The 19933-nt window shown below is 36.2% G+C and overlaps 2 protein-coding genes across 4 annotated transcripts in view; both read right to left on the reverse strand.

Annotated features, from left to right (window-relative positions):
• Nucleotides 1-219: 219 nt before the first annotated feature.
• On the reverse strand, nucleotides 220-14265 carry gfm2 (GTP dependent ribosome recycling factor mitochondrial 2). 3 transcript variants are annotated; one of them, XM_067438625.1, is made up of 21 exons: nucleotides 14216-14265; nucleotides 13966-14135; nucleotides 13578-13662; nucleotides 13434-13479; nucleotides 12970-13067; nucleotides 11695-11820; nucleotides 10350-10438; nucleotides 9106-9194; nucleotides 8901-8961; nucleotides 8635-8820; nucleotides 8046-8126; nucleotides 7810-7958; nucleotides 7574-7714; nucleotides 6908-7007; nucleotides 6438-6627; nucleotides 6274-6350; nucleotides 3414-3552; nucleotides 1708-1887; nucleotides 901-1016; nucleotides 637-819; nucleotides 220-455 (listed from the first exon to the last, which is right to left on the reverse strand). In XM_067438625.1, the coding sequence occupies exons 2-21, from the start codon at nucleotides 13999-14001 to the stop codon at nucleotides 327-329; spliced, it is 2301 nt and encodes a 766-aa protein (XP_067294726.1). In that variant the 5' UTR covers nucleotides 14002-14135; nucleotides 14216-14265; the 3' UTR covers nucleotides 220-326. The 3 variants fall into 3 exon arrangements, with proteins under 3 accessions (XP_067294726.1, XP_067294725.1, XP_067294727.1); XM_067438624.1 differs by having other exon boundaries at nucleotides 13966-14259; XM_067438626.1 differs by lacking the exons at nucleotides 220-455; nucleotides 637-819; nucleotides 901-1016 and having other exon boundaries at nucleotides 1708-1816; nucleotides 13966-14259.
• A 2927-nt stretch (nucleotides 14266-17192) lies between these two features.
• Nucleotides 17193-19933, reverse strand: part of aif1l (allograft inflammatory factor 1-like) — a 199637-nt gene continuing 196896 nt past the window's right edge. The window contains exon 7 of the mRNA XM_067438630.1: nucleotides 17193-18907. Coding sequence (XP_067294731.1) covers nucleotides 18814-18907 — 94 coding nt within the window. The 3' untranslated portion in view covers nucleotides 17193-18813. The remainder of the gene's footprint in view (nucleotides 18908-19933) is intronic.

Genomic DNA, 19933 nt, shown 5'->3' on the forward strand with positions numbered 1-19933 from the left:
GCTTTTTAATTATTTTCCAAATAAGTGTTTAATACATGAAACATTTAAATAAAATATGGATGCCCTTTTGTTGCAAAATTGTTATATTTTATACATACACACATATTTATATTTAATCACACCACTATGCACTTTTTACCTTGCACTGTCCTCTTCAAAGGAACAATTAGTAGTGGGTCTCTGGATGTGGGCTGAGCAGGGTATGTCCACATGTAGGCTAGTCTCTTTAAGATTTGTCTTCTGGACCATAATGAAGCAGCCAATCGGAAAACAATCAAAATTCGTATCTGTATATACAGTCATTTCAGCTGGCGACAGTTACTGGTTCAAGCCAGTCCAGCCATCTTGTTGAGCAGTGTGTTCTGGTCCTGAATGTTCATGGACTCATAGCTGGACAGCTCCAGAGAAAAAGTGGCATTCCCAGAGGTCAAAGTGCGCAGAACAGTTGAGTAGCCCTTGAGGCAAAAAAAAAAACATTTATATAAAATGAATATTCCCAACAAAGTAATCATGTGGTGAACGTTAAAATGTATTGGCCTTACTATACATATTTTATAATGTCAGTTAAATTGTACCATTACTGACACATTACTTCAAAGTAATATTTTTTAGTGACAGACAGCACTGCACACTTACCATTATCTCAGCCAAAGGAACTGTAGCCACCAAAACCTTGTTTTCCTGTCTACTTTGGATGTCGCATATAGTACCACGTCGCTGGGCGAGATCTGCAAGCACAGGACTCAAATGTTCCTCCCCTACGGTCACTTCCAGAGCCATCACCGGCTCCAAAACCTGCCCTCCAGCCAGCTTCAGAGCCTGCATGCATACAAACAGAAGGACATCAACTCAGATGTGGTATTATTTGAAAATGACTGACACAGAATAGTGTTTGAGTACCTTCAGCATGCAGCGGGACACGCAGGCCGACACCATGGCTGCAGAAGTGCCTGGTTCCAAACCTACATGCTGGATGACGGTCTGTACTCCCTGTAGAGGAAAACCCAGCAAAGGACCTGCACAGAGGAAGAAAAGGGACATGGATTACCAACAGAACATGGCTGACAGGAACATTAGACTTATAGACTGCTCAAGTGTACTGCAAAACTGGAGCCGGACAGCCAAATTATCTGTTATACACTACAGATTAAATTCTAAAATACTGTTATAAACATTTGGGTTCTGTATGATTGCAAGATGCTTTTGAAAGAAGTCACTTATGTTCACCAAGGCTGCATTTATTTGATCAAAAATACGGTAAAAACATTAATATTATGAAATATCTCAAAATATATATAATATTTTAAAATAATTGTTTTCAATTATTTTAAAATATAATTTATCCCTGTGATACCAAAGCTAATTTTCAGCAGTCATTACTCTATTAGTCAGTGTCACATGATCACTTAGAAATCATTTAAATAAGCTGATCTGGTCCTCAATAAACATTTCTTATTAATATCAATATTCAAAACGGTTGTGGTGTTTAATATTTGTGTAAACCATGATAAATCTTTTTAATTTAAATATTTTGTAAAATTTAAATGTCTTTACTGTCACTTCAGGTCGAATTTAATGTGTCACTGCTGACTAAAAGTATCCATTTCTTAAAATAAAAAAAATATGAATATGAGCCCAAACTTTTGAATGGTATTGTATATGGAAGTAATGAATGATCCAGACACAAAACATTTTTTTCCTGGCTACCTTGAAGATAGGCACTCTGGACTCCATTTTCCACAGCCTCTCTGACATCAGCAGGGAGTTGAGCTTTTACATCCTCCTCAAAAGTCATGTCACAGGAAGCGCTAGACTCCTGCAGAGCATGGACAGCAAGCTCCACAGTAACAACATGCCTCTTGTCTCCAAGAGTACGATCTAACGAGTCTGAAATAATCATACAATCATACTGGTATTTACTTTACTTGGAGTCTTAGAAGATTGGTTGGTTAAGGGTTAGTAGAATAAGTTGACATGTAGTTGCAAAGTTAATTATAATTACTAGAATGTCTAAGGTGGACTATTACAAAATGTATCTAGAAGTGTGGATTACAATAATGAAGCTGGAGCAAAAAGAAAGCATTGATACGATTGGTGATATAAATTGTTTGGGGTCGGTAATATTTTTTATTTATTTTGTGTTTAGAATCAAATAAATGTATCACTGTTATACTATCTAGCATGTTATATGTTTGGCAACAGTTCTTCTAACCCTAATTGACTGATTGTGTAGCTTTTCATTTCTTAAACAATCATGCAGGAACTAGAAAGACAGATCATGGCCATATTCCAGGATGACAATGTCAAGATTCATCAGGCTCAAAATGTGAAAGAATGGTTGAGAGGGAGCAAGGATAATTTTCACACCTCTGAGTCCAGACCTTACATTCATTGAAAGTCTTTGGGATGTGCTGGAGGAGACTTCACAGAGTGCTGACTCTTGCATTGTCAATATATGATCTGGACCAAAAATAAATGCACCTCTTGATTAAAATAAATGCTGTGATGCCATTTCCACCAAGAGGTGCATCCATGTTTGGTACAAATCAAGTATTGACAATGCAATTGTCCAGCACTCTGTGAAGTCTCCTCCAGCACATCCCAAAGACATTCAATGAATATAAGTTCTGGACTCAAATGTGCCAATTAATGTGTAAAAATGCTCCCTCTCAACCATTCTTTCACATTTTGAGCCTGATGAATCTTGACATCATCATCCAGGAATATGACCATGATGTGTCTAAAAAAATAAAGAAATAAAAAGCTACACAATTCATCAATTAGGGTTAGAAAAGCTGAGGCCAAACATAACATGTTAGAAACAGAAATCACTGCAATAGTGATCAATCATTGACTCTTAAACTTTTGCTCATTTAAATCCAAACAGTCACTTTTTTTTTTTGGCCAGGCAGTGAGAACAAATATTAAGCACTATAACTGTCAAAATTGATAATATTTGTATTTATCAATGATCATGTGGAGTAATGGCTGCTGAAAATACAGTTGCCATCACAAGAAGCAATGGCATTTTAAAATGTTCAAATAGAAAAGTTACTTTAAATTGTTAAAATGTTTCACAATATAATGTTTTTAACTGTATTTTTGATCAAATAAATTCAGTCAGTAAAGATTAGAGATTAAAAACTGCATTAAAAACATCTTATCGACCCCAAACTATTGAATGGTAGTGTACACTGAAACGGCATGTGACTGGTTATGTTGTTTTGGTTTCCAATTTATTGTTTTATGCCTTGTCTTTAGCATGTACAAAGTCTATTGTAACCATAATTTGTTCTCATAAAACACTGAAGCAGACGAACAAAACCAATGAACTGCCACTGGGAAATATTTTTAATGATTCACCACAAGCAAAGCGATAACAGAGGTAGACTAGCACCGTGAGGAGGACTTACCCGTGGCAGTTGCTGACTGGACGATGGTCTCTCTGTAGGCCACCTGCAAGGGTCCTAGATGTGTTTCGATGTTGTACTCTCTCTTTATACGGTCATGGATAATCTCAATGTGCAGTTCTCCCATGCCACACAGTACCGTCTGTGTGTAAGTGGATAAATAAGATGTAGAGAAGGAGAATATAAATATATCAATAATATTATATCTATGATCAGTGGCGTTCACAGCGGGGGGGGTGGTTGGGGGTTGAGCCCCTGCCCCTGTAATCGTGAAAGTGCCCTTTACGATCCGCAGTGCCCCTGGACCGCAATTTCTAATTTCTATGATTTCAACTGAAATCTATATTGGAAATAGATATAGAAAATGAATAGCACTCTTCTCCTTGAAGGTTCAACGTAATCAAGGTCCAAACCACAAAGGACGCAGGATGAGTTATGTCAAAATGTAATGCTTAGGATTAGGGGTTAGTTCAAAGAACTAAAAGTAAGATGGAAATACAGTAAATATCTACATAAAGGACGTGTATGTAATATTGTGGCAAAAAACTGGTACTGTAATCACTTTCAAATGACTGTAGAGCGAACCCCTCTCCCCCTCCCCCTGACTCGAGGTTGCCAGATCGGCTGCAGGATCAGCAGGAACGTTTGTAGTTGCAGCTGTGGTAAGATCTAGAGCAGATCTGGCAACCCGGATGCTGAAACACTACTGACTTCATGATTGGTCAATAGGTGGAGGGTGGAGCTTCAGGCCAAAACACAACATGTCAACATCAACACTAGTTGAGCGCTGCAGCAACAACTTTTAAATGCAGGACCGGCTCTAGCTCTTTGGTTGGCCTAGGCGAGATGGAGTTTTCCGTGTGGCTGAGGGGGCGCCCTATGATGATCATATTTAATAAACATTATGTTGTATTTCGCTTGTTCCGATTGTATGCTTAATGGGAAGTAATGGGCAGCACTAGAGCGCGCTTGTGCCCCTAACACAATTGTCGCCCTAGCTCGCCTATAGCAAACGCCAGCCCTGTTTAAATGACAATATCCTGGCTGGACTACTGTTGTCAGTGATATAAGTATTTAAAATTAACATGATTTCTTAATGTCTAGTGACATATCAGGGCCATTTTATGATTAATTGAAATACATTTCTTACATACATTTCCTTTAAAATGTCCCTATTATACTTTTTTTATAATTCCCTAATTTTTTTTTCCCTATTATATTACCTTTCATGTTGTGTAATATAGCGGTTTGTGGATATAAAAGGTCTGCAAAATTACAAAAATGAAAGTGCACCTTATCTGAAAAGAAATGACTGATGTAATTACAGTCTAATTTCCTAAACGAAACTATGTAGGTTTGTAAAAAAAGATGCATGGTCTTCATTTGCTGCCCACCAAAAGTGTCTTCTTGTCCAGGGCTCAACTATAACTTCTCAACAGAAAAAGTGTCGAGTCAGAGCTTGGTTTGTGTTGTCAACATGTCAAGAAGACGGTGCTACTATGAATCCACTTTGCATGCACTTCCAAAGAATGAGGACTCTTGAAGGTGGCTTAAATTGACACGGTAAAACCAACACCATCATTACAGTTCGTATCACAGTAAGTGCTGAGGAAGCCTCCGGAGCTGAAATACAGATATGGTATTGGACGTTTAGTTTACCAATCGCAACAGACTAATCCATCGGACCAATCAGAGCAGAGAAGGCTTGCAGAAAGTATGGCTTTAGAGAGACTGGATTCTTTATCAGGCTGTTTCAGACACTGTGAGAAAAGATGTGATGCCGCAATGTACATATGTATAACGCAGTGGTGGCTGACAGGGCTATCAGGGCCTTCTCTGCTAGCCCTGTCAAATTCAAAAATCTTTTTTTTTCATAATTAAATTTAAATTTATGTGTGTCTGAACGTGTCTAAATTGAATGACTGTCCATTTCAGTATGTTACAATAATATGTCCAGAAAGAATGTGGTTATTTTTTCGTGATACTGAGACTGTATTTTGCATAAATCAGCATCTAAATATAATGTAGTATAGCTATTCTTCCGTTGAAGCTGCCATTTTCCATTTGTTCATAATTTTTTTTTAATTTTTTTTTTTTAATTAACACCACACAGCTACTTTTGTTCATAATTTTGACTGACGTGTGTCATCAGCCAATCAAATATTGATGTGTAGTGATAGAATGCCCCAGAGGCCCAGTGTGTTGGCGCTGCCCCCCGCTGATTTCATCAGCCGTTTGAACTTTTGACGGGTTGTGAGCAATCTATGTGAAATAAGCTATGGCCGTTGCAGATGGGCTGCGTGAGCTTCATTTGCATCCTGATGTCAAGCCGTTAGCCGAATAGGTTTTTTCTGTGCTTCTTTTGACGTTCTTGTTGGTCCGTGTTTTTGTTTGTTTAAGAGTATTTGTGCCAGTGAGTTGATTTTGATTCATTTCACCAGTTGCCTAAATGGTGACAATTGAGTGCAGTGGTATCAAGTTTAAATAAATAGTTAAATTGCCTTGTTAAATTGTCTCACGTGTCCTTTTATATTGCTTGCCCCCTTCCTAACGAGCACTTTTAAAGCGGGGTTCGTAACAGTAGTACATACAGTGCATGATTGTATTTTGTATGTATTAGTGTGTGTGGTGTTTTTTATGGTGGCGACGTGGGGTGTGTTGATTGTTAGTGAAGGCCCTGACTGAAACCTCACTGTACACTACTGTGTATATGCAATATATGCTGCAACATGAAACAAAATTAGGAACCTTTAACATAGCATAATAAGGGCCGGAAATATGTAAATACATTTGCAAGCACTAATAAGCAATGTAAACTGTACCATCTAATAGAAATGTACTACTGTGTAAATGACTCATTTACCTGTCCAGAATCAGGGTCAGTTCTGACTTTTAGACTGGGGTCTTCCCTCTGCAGGCAGTTGAGTGCATGCTCCAGATCTGTTTCACAAATCACACTGAGATCTCAATCCTGGCACAGCCCTGTTGGAAAATTCATTTCTGAAGAGATGTTCACAATGTTTTTACCTGCTTGTTTGGCCATAGTAGGAGGTTCAATGGAGCAGAAGAACACAGGCTCAGGGACCTCCACCCCTGCAAGAGCAAGACTGCTGCTCTCCCTGTGTGAGCTCCTCTTGCTCTCTGCATCCTTCTGAGCACGTCGAACAGCAGCTGCTGCTGAGGCTTTGGAGGAGACGATGGTGTCGCCTGTCACGGTCTGACTCAGAACACAAAAAATGATAAAAAATACTATTCTATAATTGTACAATACATTAGATGACTCTATTCGTATCAGCTGGCAAGGAAACTAAATATTAGTTTTGTACACCTTATGGTGGCTGCCATTTCTTTCTTTTTTTGTTCACATCAGCACTAGAATACAAATCACTTTAAGAGGGTAAAACTGATATTAGTAATTTGACCTTATTACAAGGGTGTTATATTATCATTATTTGAGTAAATGTACGTTTTCTTTGTCCTATGAAAGTTGAGTGTACCTGTTTGAGTCCTACGGTGAGGGCAATGTTTCCTGCAGGCAAAGAAGGAATTTCTATGTGCTGATCAGCAAAAGGCAAGAGAAGACGACTCATTCTCTCCCTGGAGTGACAAAAACACAAAAGACTGTTATTGAGAGTAGAGCTGAAATAAACAATTTCACGAGTTCACACGTAGAAACAATTAGATAGAGTAAAAGAGTATGCGTATTTGGCGTGCCAAACGCGGAATGTGGGCCAAATTCAGAGTACTCCTCCATATCCCTGGCTAGGATAGAAACTAGTTGAGAGTGAGAAGTCAGGGGTGTCGGAGGGATGCAGAAAAGACTAGAATGGAAGGGAGTCGGCTATCTATATATAAGCCTCCAATCATACTGATTGGGCAGATCATTTGAACATGTTTTTCCAAAGCTTTAATAAAACATAATATCTTGACAATTTAGTAAAATATCATTATAGTCAAGAAGTAAAGAAATCAAGAAATCTGTTGTAAATTTCTTTTTGTTGACACCACAGTAATTTTGCTTCCCCTCCTCCCTTCTTTTTGTAAGCAATTGAAGTGTTTTTTTAGAGAATGATAGCAATTTGGCATTGGACTTATTCACTGACAATTGCACAAGTCTGACATCAAAATTAATTTCCTGAAAATATAATATTCACTGAACATACGTGCTGTTCCTGTTGATGTTGTATACTGCCGACTGAGCCTTCATGCTTCCTGAATAGATTCTAACAAACACAAGTGGACCCCTCTGCTTGTCATGGACAACTTTGAACGCCAACGCACACAGATCATCCTTATACCAGCGGCTGGAAAGTCAGGAACACATATACATAGATATTACACGATTTACTGTCCTTGAGGAGAATGAGTTGATGGGGAGGCTGAAGGATGGTGTACTCACACCAGCTCATGGTTCCTCTCGTTGGGGGCAGGGAGGTAAGCGGTGATGGCATCAAGAAGAGGTTGAACTCCTTTATTTTTCAGAGAGCTTCCACACAATACAGGCACCCCCTTACGAGCTAACGTCACTCTCCTCACTGCCTCCTGCAACTGGATATTCAATTTCAATGGCGTTTCCTCCATAGCTCATAATAAAGAGAAACATGGAGCATGCACAGACAAACGGTATATTCTTACCTTCCCTGCAGGCACTGCATCAAAGTTTTCACTGTACTCTCCCAGTACCAGATCTGCAAACTCATCATCTAGATCTGCTACCTGTCCACACAGCTCAAACAAAGCACATATATCTCAATCTGTATACTTACAGCAATGTGGAAACGTTACAGTACAGCATGATGATCTTACTTTACTAACAGCAATGTGGCAAAACTTTAGATATGAATGAGATATGAATAAAAATATGGTAACACAAAAACAATAAGCACCAGTAAAAATATTTAAAGGAATAGTACAGCTTTAAAAAAAACACATGAATTTATAATTTGTTGCAAATTATAAACCTCTTTATTCTTTTGTTAAACACAAAAAAAGATACTTTGACAAACGTCTTTCCCCACCGTACAGTTAATGTCAGTGTCCATTGTTGTTTGGACACAAACAATATTCATAAATCATACGGTATGTATTTTTGTGTTCTGCAGAAAAAATGCTGACTGTACTTTTTTGCTGAACTATTCCTTTAAGAATTTAGTGCACTGAGAATAACATCAAATTTAGAAGTATTTCTTCCTCATTTGTTTTCAGACACATTTTTGCGTTTCACCTGTTCTATCAAAGTGCCCCTGGCATCACTGACAGCCTGGAGCACATCTGGGTCATCTGAGGGCTGGAGGGCGCTGATCTCAAAAGCACGACCATCATATAACAGTGAGCTCCCCTGCCAAGTCATTTTCTGCCTAGTGATCAAATCCACCAATCCGGTAAAGCTCTTTCCTGAGCCAATGGGAACCTGCAAATAACACCAAATATCAAGAAAAAAAAATTTTTAATTTGTAAATGTAGTTGGTTACATGCTTAAAAAAAGGTTACCTGAAGGAGAACAGGGTTGGCCTTTAGTTTAGTCTTTATGCTGTCCATTGAGTATATCAGGCTAGGAGAAATGAGAATGAGATTAAACCTCAGTCAATCATTCAGATTAATAACACGTTACTTTTTTGGCAAACATGTTATTAGATGCTTTAAATGTAAGTGTGAGATTCTGAGAAATGAGCAGAAAGATGTGTGTGTGTATAACCTAGCTGCAGGCTTGTCCATCTTGTTCAGGAAGCACACACAAGGAATTTTATGTTTTTCTGCCTGCCGCCACACAGTCATGGTTTGAGCCTGAAATTCAAGTCAAAATCACAAAGTAAAACCACTTTATGAATACATAAACTGTATTTTTCAACAGAAAACGTTTCCTTGTAGGACTGGAAAAAAACGTGCAAATGCCGTAATGTCTAATTTAGGAATGAGGACTCTCTGAGAAAACAAAGGAAATTAACATCTGAACTGTCTCCCACGGACTATTCGAGACACAAGTCTCACCTCAGTAATCACCTAATCTACATCTTTCTCTGCTGACCCTCTCTCCCCCAACTCCAACTTCCTCTCATGCTGAGATCACAGAAAATACACCCAAAATCTATTTGATTCAATATCAATCCTCACGATGCAGTAGTATATGCGTTTGATATTGTTTGAAATGTCTCAGTGCGACTGGTACAAAGATCTCATTACCACAGAGGTTAACCTAAAGATAATCAATGTTTTAAGAGTTTAGAGATATTTAGATTAATGTGCGATGGGTGGCGTGTCTTTTGCCAAATGTTCTCTACCTCCTGCCGTCAATACAAGTCTATAGGACTTGATTAATGCTCATTCTCATTGTGAACACGTGTTTACATTTGAAAGAGGTTCTGTCTTGGTCTGGGCATTTAAGAAAATGCTGCATTAGAAAAGAAAAGAGTTCAGGGCATAATCTTTATATGGGTCAGCACGTAACGCTGAGTGTCTCAAACACTCAGAGTTATTTAATTTTCAGAAGTCAGGTATCCATATTTTCTTTTGTACTTCAGAGTATTTGATGTTATGTATGGATTATCTTTGAGTTGATTATGTAATTGGCATTATACATTTACCTGACTTAATAAATTGTTACATTTTGATTACTGATTATTAACTATCTCTAGTAGATCATGAATAGTATAATTTCAACAAAGGATTAAACAGAATAACTAAAAAATATTTAGTTAAACTATTAAATATAAATTACCAAATAATCAATTAATAAATTGGAATTAAATCCATTTGCCCAGCTGAAAAGATCGAACACGCAGTGACCTTCACCCGCGGATCGTTAGCCTCAATTGGGATGATTTGGGCGAGCTTACAACATTTGTATTACAAATTCAGCTTATAATAAAATTATATAATAATAATAATAAATAACTTACTAATTTAATAATTCATTATATTAATAATTAATTTCAGTCAAACCTCCACTCCGGCAGAAGCATCAAACACAGCGACCGCTCCATCCAGCACTCGTAAAGATCTCTCAACCTCCAGAGTAAAATCTACATGACCTGAGAAAAAAAAGATAATCTATCATTATTGTGTATACACTACAATAATTAAGACTTTTACATTGCTACAAAAAAAATATTTTAAAAAAATCCTGTTTTTTTTTTTTTTTTTTTTTTTTTACTTTATGAAGTAAATTCAGCTGTGCCATAACAGAAATAAATTACATTAAAATATGTTAAAACATACAACAATTATTTTTAAACTGGGCATATATTTCTTACAATATTACTTTAATAATAATAATAATAATATATAAAACAAAAAAAATATACCAACCCCAAACTTTTGAATGGTTGTGTACATGTATCAAAAGTATGTGACACTACATAAGTTAGTCTGTTACATGTTTAAAGCACAATATGTATGATTGTTTGATTAAAATATCCTAAAAAAAAAATATAATATCCAAAATATATATTTCATTTACTTGTGTACTTACATTGCCCCAAATGTTTCCAAGCATTTTTAAATTCAGAGAAATAAGCAATTTTAACCAGACCATGCCCATGCATCACCTAACAATGACATCATACCCACATTACCCTCAATTTCTGGTTTTATTTAGTAGAAACCATGGAAACACCATAGACGCTTTAATATATTATTGCCTTTATTAGACAGGCAAGCAACTTTTCCGATACATTCATTGACAGAAAACTAATCACTGTTAAGTAGCTTAACACAGTTAGCCTTATTGTTTAAATCTCATTTTCTTGATTTAACATGAGTACCATGTTTTACCATGCCTAATATTGTTTTAGCTGACTGCAGTGTAAGCTGAGTGAATGAACATTATAACATGACTTTCAACACAATGTTACTTTGAAACTAAAGTTATTCTGCAGCATAATTAAAGTTCCACTGCTCTGGAGCAGAGTGTCATGCGCCTCTCATTAGTGTTTGCTCAAGTGGCCTCATTCAGCTCCAGCAGCTTTCAGCACCTCACTGCTTCATACTACAGTAAATGTAATAAGTATTTTTTTTTCATCCATGAATATGATTACCGCCCAAATCCCATTGGATTCTTTTCCACTGTCTGTAGAGGCAAAGACATTTCCCATGATTGTGCAAAATCAAGGTGTCATCGAGCTACGACTTTGTTTTGCGACCTCCAGTGGTAAAAAATTAGATATTGTGCCTTTAATTGCACACTATATGCATATATAATGAGCACAGATCTTATTTCAACTGTGGATGGGAGCATGCGTGTCACTTGCCCTGGATAGAATACAATGCTGTAGGTTTGAATGTGTACCTGGCGTGTCTATGAGGTTAATCCTATGATCTTTCCAGTCGAAGGTAACAGCAGCTGACTGGATGGTGATTCCTCTCTCCCTCTCCTGGGCCATGTAATCAGTTACAGTGTCTCCATCATCTACATCTAAACACAACATATGACCATTTACAAACACAGACAAACACATTTACAATCACATGACAGAAAACAAAAACTCACATTTATGTAAAGGTGCCCTAGAATGATTTAAAACAATATGTTAAATTGTTCTCTGGTATCTACATAGAGGTTATGTGGCTTATTTAGGGGCAAAAATTGTCCAGATACAGTTTTAAAGGTCCATTTACAACCCTATAAATTGTCCCTAGGATGTAATGCTCTGTTTTTGCCTTATTTGGAAGGGTCATGAATATTAATGTAGAGCTCTGCTCTGATTGGCTTATTTCAGCAGCTCAGGCCAGTTCAGCTGTTTAGCTGTTCAGCTCGTGAGTCCTGACAGAACACAGACAGACTAAATGACACACTTTAAGCAAAACATCTTAAATGGAGATTGATAAAATGCAGCTTACTTGTTTATTGGTGTAATCAGATCATCTGTGCGCGAGAAAGAGCTCCCGTTCGTGCGGTTGCCAGATTTCAGTAATTAAATCCCCCAAACAGAGCTTTTCTGTGAAAAAACCCGTATGCTATCCGGTGTTTTACCTAAACATGTCCAATCTGGAAACTATACGCACGCGAGCTCTCTCTCGCGCGGATGATCTGAAAACACCAATAAACAAAGTAAGCTGCATTTTATCAATCTCCATTTGAGATGTTCTGCTTGAAGTGTCATTCAGTCTACATTTTAGACTTGTCTTTTTTCGTCAATGATATTGCATGTTTATATAACGTTAGTCACAATGTAGGCTAAGGTTACGCAGTGACTGTGATGTAGCCTAATCTTAAATACAAACAGGCAAAAACATCATAGGAAACACCATACTTCAGTTCTCAAAAATAGAAATATATAACTTATATTTTTTCAAAATGAATAGCCTTGTCAAATGACTCGTTTTAACATATATGGTGGAAAAGGTGACGTTTGCTAGAAAGATCGAGTGAACGATCTAAGCGAAGTATCTACGGTTGTATTTTGTAATACAAAATATTATTAACCTTTGTCATTAGACACACTATTTAGTTTTGTATGGTACTTGGTGTTCTATTGAAGAGTTTTAAGTTTTTTATTTAATATTTTCATATGTACTTTTATTTATTGAACAACATTCTTCAGCCGTTTTCTTTCCGCCTCACCTCCAAGAGCCCGTGTGTAGCCAGAGTAGTACAGCATTCTCTCTGTTGTGGTGGTCTTCCCTGCATCTATATGTGCCATGATGCCTATGTTACGAATTCTGATCAAGAACATAAACATTTGGTGTGAATAAAAGGAAATTATAAAAACATGGCCCCCTTAAAAAAATAAAATAAAACAGTAACAATAATTGTACAGTAACAATAACTACAGTAACAATAATTGTAGTGTCTGTGGTATTTATCTGAAACGTAGATTCACACTACATAAGCTATTATTAGTGAGTCAGACAGCCTACAAATGTGTCAAGACTGCAATTTTTCATAACAAATACTATAGTTACACTGATTTAACCATTGGTTACTACCCTTTTTTGTGATTCCAAGTGTCTTACTCAAAATACAATACTTGAACTGACACCATTCAAGACCAATTAAATAGTAGCACTTTATTCATCATATCTTACTTTGAGATGTCAGGGCTGACCACCGCTCTAACTGATTTCACCTCATCTGCAGAAAAAAGAAGAAGTTACGAGTTTAAATCCACAAAATATGCAAACCTCTGTATATTTCATATCAAACATGCATTACTCATTACTGTCCTTTACCTTGAAAAAAGCTATACTTTCTATTAATTGCCACTTTCCATCTGCATCTCCATGTCTGTGATCTGTTCATCAATTGTCTGAAGTTCTGAAGGGAATGAATGGTGCAACGCTGAGTGAGGCTATGTAATATGACACACAATCTTTATAATAATAAAAATACCATGGTAACCATAGTACAGTTAACAAAGTAAAACAATGATACACAAATATATGAGATGCCTTAAAAAAATCAACAGAGATGGCTAATCTCAATTACCAAGGCTTTACTGTAGTAACCATGATATTTTATTTCTAAGTGCTGTTATCGAATATTACTGTCAATGACAAATGTTTATCATCTAACGTTAATGCATTTAAGGCAGACAATGAATCATCAGCACAAACTTACCCCTCGGAGGATGGGTAACGTTACACCTAAATGCATTTTGAGGAGGAATGTTTGACTGAAGAGTTAAAGCTTCGGTTGTACAGTATGACACATGACTGCCGTGTTTTGTCAAAGTCACGTTGAGATCGGATGAGTCGGACCTCACGGAACACAGGTTTGTTTAAAAAAATCTGAAACAAAATCGTATTTATTATGTTTCCACATTAAATCACGTAACATTGTTAACTGGTAGTTGTCAAAAGCTGTATACCAGAATCATTCCACTCGGCGCCAGTTTTTGGACGCACACGTGTATTGGTGCATTTGTAAATAAGTCCGTTAGAAACATGAATGACAGTAAGATGTTCCATGACCCACTGATTAAACATTAAAGTTACAGTAACAGTTTTGAAATTAAAAGAAAAGATTAGATATGATATGACTGTATACTTTATGGGGATTTACGATAAAAAAGACTAATATGGAAAGGTGATTGCAAAGTTTAGTACATGTATCATCTTAAGTCCATATCTGTGGAACTGAACAATAACAAACAATATTGTCTTCTTCCTGTACCTAACTGTATACATTCAATCATCTAATCTGGATACAATAACTAAGTGTAAACTAACCTTAAAAATATATATTTAAATAAATGAAAGCCTGAAACCTTTAAATAAATTAAATCTCTGAAAGGAGCTCCACCGATTGCTGTGCTTTACCATTTCACCCCAGTAGAGGGCAATGCAGTCCATTATGATACTCGTTTAAGCCTTATCAACTGACTACTATATGAAGTGTTTGAATTACTTTAAAGCTACACTGTGTAACTTTTTTAGTTTATTCTTAGCTAAAAACACTTAGATCTTTCAAAAATATATGTGCTCATTAATGTATTTACTTCATGTATATGTAAGTATTCTCGTAAGTTTATGTCATTGAAAATAGATACGGGTGAGGGGTTCGAATGCCGGTCGCCATGCTGCCCCTCCATCTTGAAAGTACATTAGCAAAAGAGGGACATACCCGTAAATTCAAGCTTCGCCTTTCGAGTTTTGGCACTCGATGGCACTCATGGACAAGGTCGAACTGGAAGCCATGTTAATCTTGGACTAAATCGGCCACCGTAGGAGTTAAAACGAAATCGGAATTGAAAGGAACAGAAACTAATATTCACTGGCTGGTCATATACCTTTTCACCACTAGATGGGGGAAAATATCACAGTGTAGCTTTAAAAAAAGTAATTAATTACTAGTTACTAATTACATCTTCAATAGTGTAATTAGATTACTGTACAAATTAGTCTCTCCAAAAAGTATTTCATTTCTTATTACTAATACTTTCTAAATCCTATATCAACCTCGACTAGTGATTCAAGTCATGATGAAACAACTCCAAATAAATAACATAAAACCACATAAATTATTCTTATTAACTGACCAAGGTATTACAGATGTGAAAAGGATACATACAAACATGCATTTTAAAGAATAAATTGCGATGTTGATCCCACTGTTGCGGAACTTTTTATCAGTCCGTATAGCCTACTTGTTGTATTTATTTCTGCCACAATGGGAATTACAAGTATTACAAGTTATATGTGATGTGACATTTACATTCTGTTTTAAATGTTCTGTCAGGCAGAATGTGGAAAAGGGACATGGACCTGCTGTGTGGATGAGATAAATTGACTTGATTTTGAAACAGTTTAACTACAGATAAGCTGTACAAAGAACTAGACTGTGGGTAAAAATAAGGCCACTTCTGTCTAGATCTGTAAAACAGAAGTCTAATGAGGAAGTGAGCTGGACCACTGAGTTTACTCAAATGAAAAGGCTCTCTTCATTATCATTATTCTGGAAAGGCCCAGAAAATAACTTCTGTTTTTCAAAATGTTAACAAAAACAGCTAGGCTAAATTAAGTAGTTTAGTTTAGTCCAGAGCAACATTATGATTGTTTGAGTTCCTTTGTAGTTCCATCATTTCAATTTTATTTATTTTTAATCTTCAAGCTTACTTTAAAAAAAAAGAAGAAAAAAAAAGACTTAATCTACACACACACCACAGTGTTTCTGTGGCCATTACCACAATTACAGCATATTTTTAAACATGGCTGAGATCATACATGCTAGTTTCACAGTCTACAGTTTAAAGTGTATAAGTTATTTATGTGTGCATGTGAATATACGTGAGTTATTATGGCTTCTGTCTGTTCATACATCTAAATCAGAGGTGAACCAAACTCCGCAGGACAGTGGCCTTTCAGGAGTTTTCCAGACTCAAATATCCAATCCTGTCTGTAGACATTTCTGACCATATTTAATGGTTCTTACAGTATTATATTTGGCATGTAATACAATAATCTCACTTTCTTTCCCATTGGTTTTCTGGAAGTGATAACATGCATACATTATGAAAATAAACTTCAAATCCTGTGCACAGGCCCTATTCACTTCTGACACATCAGTTTATTGCATGATCATTTGCTGCTTTATCTGTTGCGGTTTTAAGTGGCGCACACACATTTCAATAGAATCAAAGACAATAATACATAATGAATTGTGTGCCTTGCATTCATTCAGTTGGGTTCGACTCACTAAACTTGTGTCATGAACTGCTTGTAATATACATTTATTTTTTTAGAAACTATACATTTTATATTTTAGAAAACTGAATAAGGGCATTAGTCTGGAAACTCATTTGCAATACAGCTTAGTTTTATTTCCATATTTATCCAGACATGGAAATCAAATTTTATAAATCAAATTTTGTTCAGTGTGGGGTCTAAAAGGTCACATTAGCAATTCAAGAAAAAAACACTTAAGCAAACCATGGACGGGTCAAAGTGTCTGAATAATTTTGGTCCCAGATTTACATTAATTTTACTGGTAGTCTACTGTATGAACAACTTTTGGGTATAATCAACCAGAAAACAATTACTTTAAATTGGTAAAACATTTCAGAATATTTTTCTGCAAAAAAGGCACAGAAAAGTGTGTACCATAGACTTCTATTGTGTTTACAGAAAGTTAATCATAATTATTAGACTACACCTAACACTTTAACCCGAAGGAAAACTTGCAATTTTAGTATTATGAAAGATAAAAGCAAACCTTCCCAAAAAAAAAAAAAAAAAAAAAAATCCCCCAAATGAAGACATCCTTGAATGTCTACAAAGAGAGATTGTAAACAACTTTGGGGAACAATCTTTGAGAGAAGAGAAAGAGAAAGAAAACTCCACTATTAGTTCAGGTGTAACAGTAGGATATTTACTTCCTTTGGTTTGTGCAAAAAAAGTTTGCAAATGCCTCTGCTAATTAATATGCTGACAGAAAACAACTTATTCAAATGTATTTCTAATAAAGAGCAATACAGTTCAGCCATTATTTCACACTTAATTAAAGATGAAAATAAAAATGTTATTGAGATAAACTTGAACAGAGGCACAGAAAAAAAAAGTACAATATGATGTGACAGAGACAAATAAAAGTTGCTTTGTTAGCAGATCAAATCTGAAATGTACGTGAAAGCCACACCTGCTAATGCTGACTGATCCGTTGTCTACATCTTAATAATAAAAAATACAAATAAAAACCCTTGAGATCATTTTGCTTGCCTTACATAGCACATCTTATACAAGGAAAACTAGATGAGACCAGTGAAAAATAAAATGGAGGACAAAAGCACTACTGGAGTAATTGCATCAGAGCTGCACAACACATTTTGCTTGGGTTAAAAACATGACAACATTTCCAAGGAATACACCACACAACGACATTCTTGGAATGTCTCAAAAACGAGCATTTACATTTCAAGCACACACACATACAACCTCGCACACACACACATACAAACAAAATCCATTTCAAAGATGCTTCACTCAAAACCTCTGCTACATCAAACTGAGTGAGGCACTTGGAAAGAGTGGTTTCAAACTAATCGGCTATAGTTGACTAAAAAAACCAACCCTCCTACAGATCTAAAAAAAAAAAAAAAAAAAAAATGCCATCAGTGACATCCTTCATACATTCCCAATTTAAGCAGGAGAATTTATAAAAGCTTGCCTAAAATTGTGCTTAAAAGCATGTCAGCACAATATGCGTATACTTAACTGATAATGTGCTTATACAGTACAATAACATTACAGATTCGACTAGAGTCAGTAGACGCGCAGAAACAGGATGACAAGAAATGAGATTAAGAAAGGAATGAGAGTGAAAAAGGAAGGTTCCTTTGTTGCCTTCTCCCTAACTCAAAACCCAGTGTGCTCACTCCCTGTGTCTTGGAAATCAGTTTCATGGCTGAGCACTAACTCAAGCTTAAAAGAGCCTCACAAACATCTACAATGTTACACTATAGGACAAGGTAAGCAGTAACCAAAATGCAAATACGACAAGTGAACTGGCAAACATGAACATAATGAAAAAAATTAAAAATAAAATAAAACAATAACAGTTGGGGGGGACGAAAAATCTTAATTCTCAATCTTAATTCTTAAAATCTGTCTTGCAAGCTAAAATTGTCATCCCATACACACTATACCTAGTACACTTGCAGTGTTACACTAAACTTCACTAGTACTTCACCCACAGGATTATTTGTGCTTGTAAACACTATTCAAAAACACCCTTTTCATATAAATATATACATTTGTTTACTTATAAAAAGCTACTTCGCGCTTCAACTTTTTCACAGCAAATATATAGACATCTTACACTTTTGTCCCTTAATTTTGTCCATCTATGAACTAAGATTTCCCTGGATCTTGGCAAAAAGATTCTAGGTAAGGCTATAGAAACCTAGCACCTAATGGTAAATGGGTGGGATTTGCGAATGCAGGGACGGCAATCAAATCCATCTTCACTGCTCTATGGGAGGCTGGTGATGTCACGTTTGGGTGGGGGTCCGTCGGGTTTACAGCCGGTGCCGGTGCCGTTGGCTTTATCTTCAAACATCATAACCCTGTGTGAGAGAGGAGGACAAATTTAGTCGTCAGTAAAATCAAGTCCAAGCAATTAAATTTCAACTATCAGATCTGCAATATTCCAGAATATGAATGTAGATACACATTATATGCACATTTTACATAATGGAATAAACAACAATTACAGTTACACTTTATTTAAAGGTGTCTGTGTTACAGTGTAATTATACGAGTAACAATAATGAACTACATGTACTTACTATAGGGTTAGGAATAGTTTTTTTTTTTTTTTTTTTTTTTTTAAGCAAGTTGTATATAATTATACATAGATAATTATACGTTATTTCTATAGTAACTACATGTAACGTGTAACAAGGACACTGTAAAATAAAGTTAACAAATTAACTCCTCTTGGCACAGAGGAGTAATCAGAACCTTTAACTTTGCAACTATATGAGCATGCTTATTCACACCACCTCTAAATGGAAGTGAGTGTGCCCATTAACTTCTGATCTATCAGAAAAACAAACAAGGTGCGCCTAGGAAACAAAATTAGCTTTAGAAGTTTGTGAGAAATATCAAATAAATTTGTAAAATAACAACACTATTAAATTAACTGTAATTTACATAACATGTTTTATTATATTATAAATGTATTATAAACGCTATGATGTTACAGGTCAGCATGTATAATATGCACATATACGTTAGGCACATAAGGCTTCAGTGTACAACTACAGGTATTGAAGAACACCACATACAGGGAGTTAAAATGCATCATGGTGTCCACTCAGTGTCCAGCCCTGGCTATAAGCAACCCCAGCTTCCCACAAGCAAAGGCAGTAGATTCATAAAGAAAGCTAGAGAGCATAAATGCACTGCAAAATAAAATAAACTGGACCAGCTTGTGGAACCACAAAATCTAGATTAGACAAAACATGAACTTGGTGTTTTGAATACATGAGATAAAAGAGAGAACAGGGGATGACAGTGACGGTGAAGAATTGCTGACCGATCTATTCAGACCACTGCGACTTTCTGTTTCAGGTAAACCTCGACAAATC

The sequence above is a fragment of the Pseudorasbora parva genome, chromosome 3, assembly GCF_024679245.1.
Source record: "Pseudorasbora parva isolate DD20220531a chromosome 3, ASM2467924v1, whole genome shotgun sequence".
Taxonomy (NCBI): Eukaryota; Metazoa; Chordata; class Actinopteri; order Cypriniformes; family Gobionidae; genus Pseudorasbora; species Pseudorasbora parva.

Bases quoted from the DNA above. Each gene is read 5' to 3' on its own strand.
- gfm2 (XM_067438625.1), bottom strand. From the start codon at position 14,001: ATGCATTTAGGTGTAACGTTACCCATCCTCCGAGGG. The intron at 8,962-9,105 runs GTTATACACACA...CATTTCTCCTAG, and splicing joins ATGGACAAGCCTGCAGCTAG to CCTGATATACTCAATGGACA. The intron at 7,959-8,045 runs GTAAGAATATAC...TTGAATATCCAG, and splicing joins ATGCAGTGCCTGCAGGGAAG to TTGCAGGAGGCAGTGAGGAG.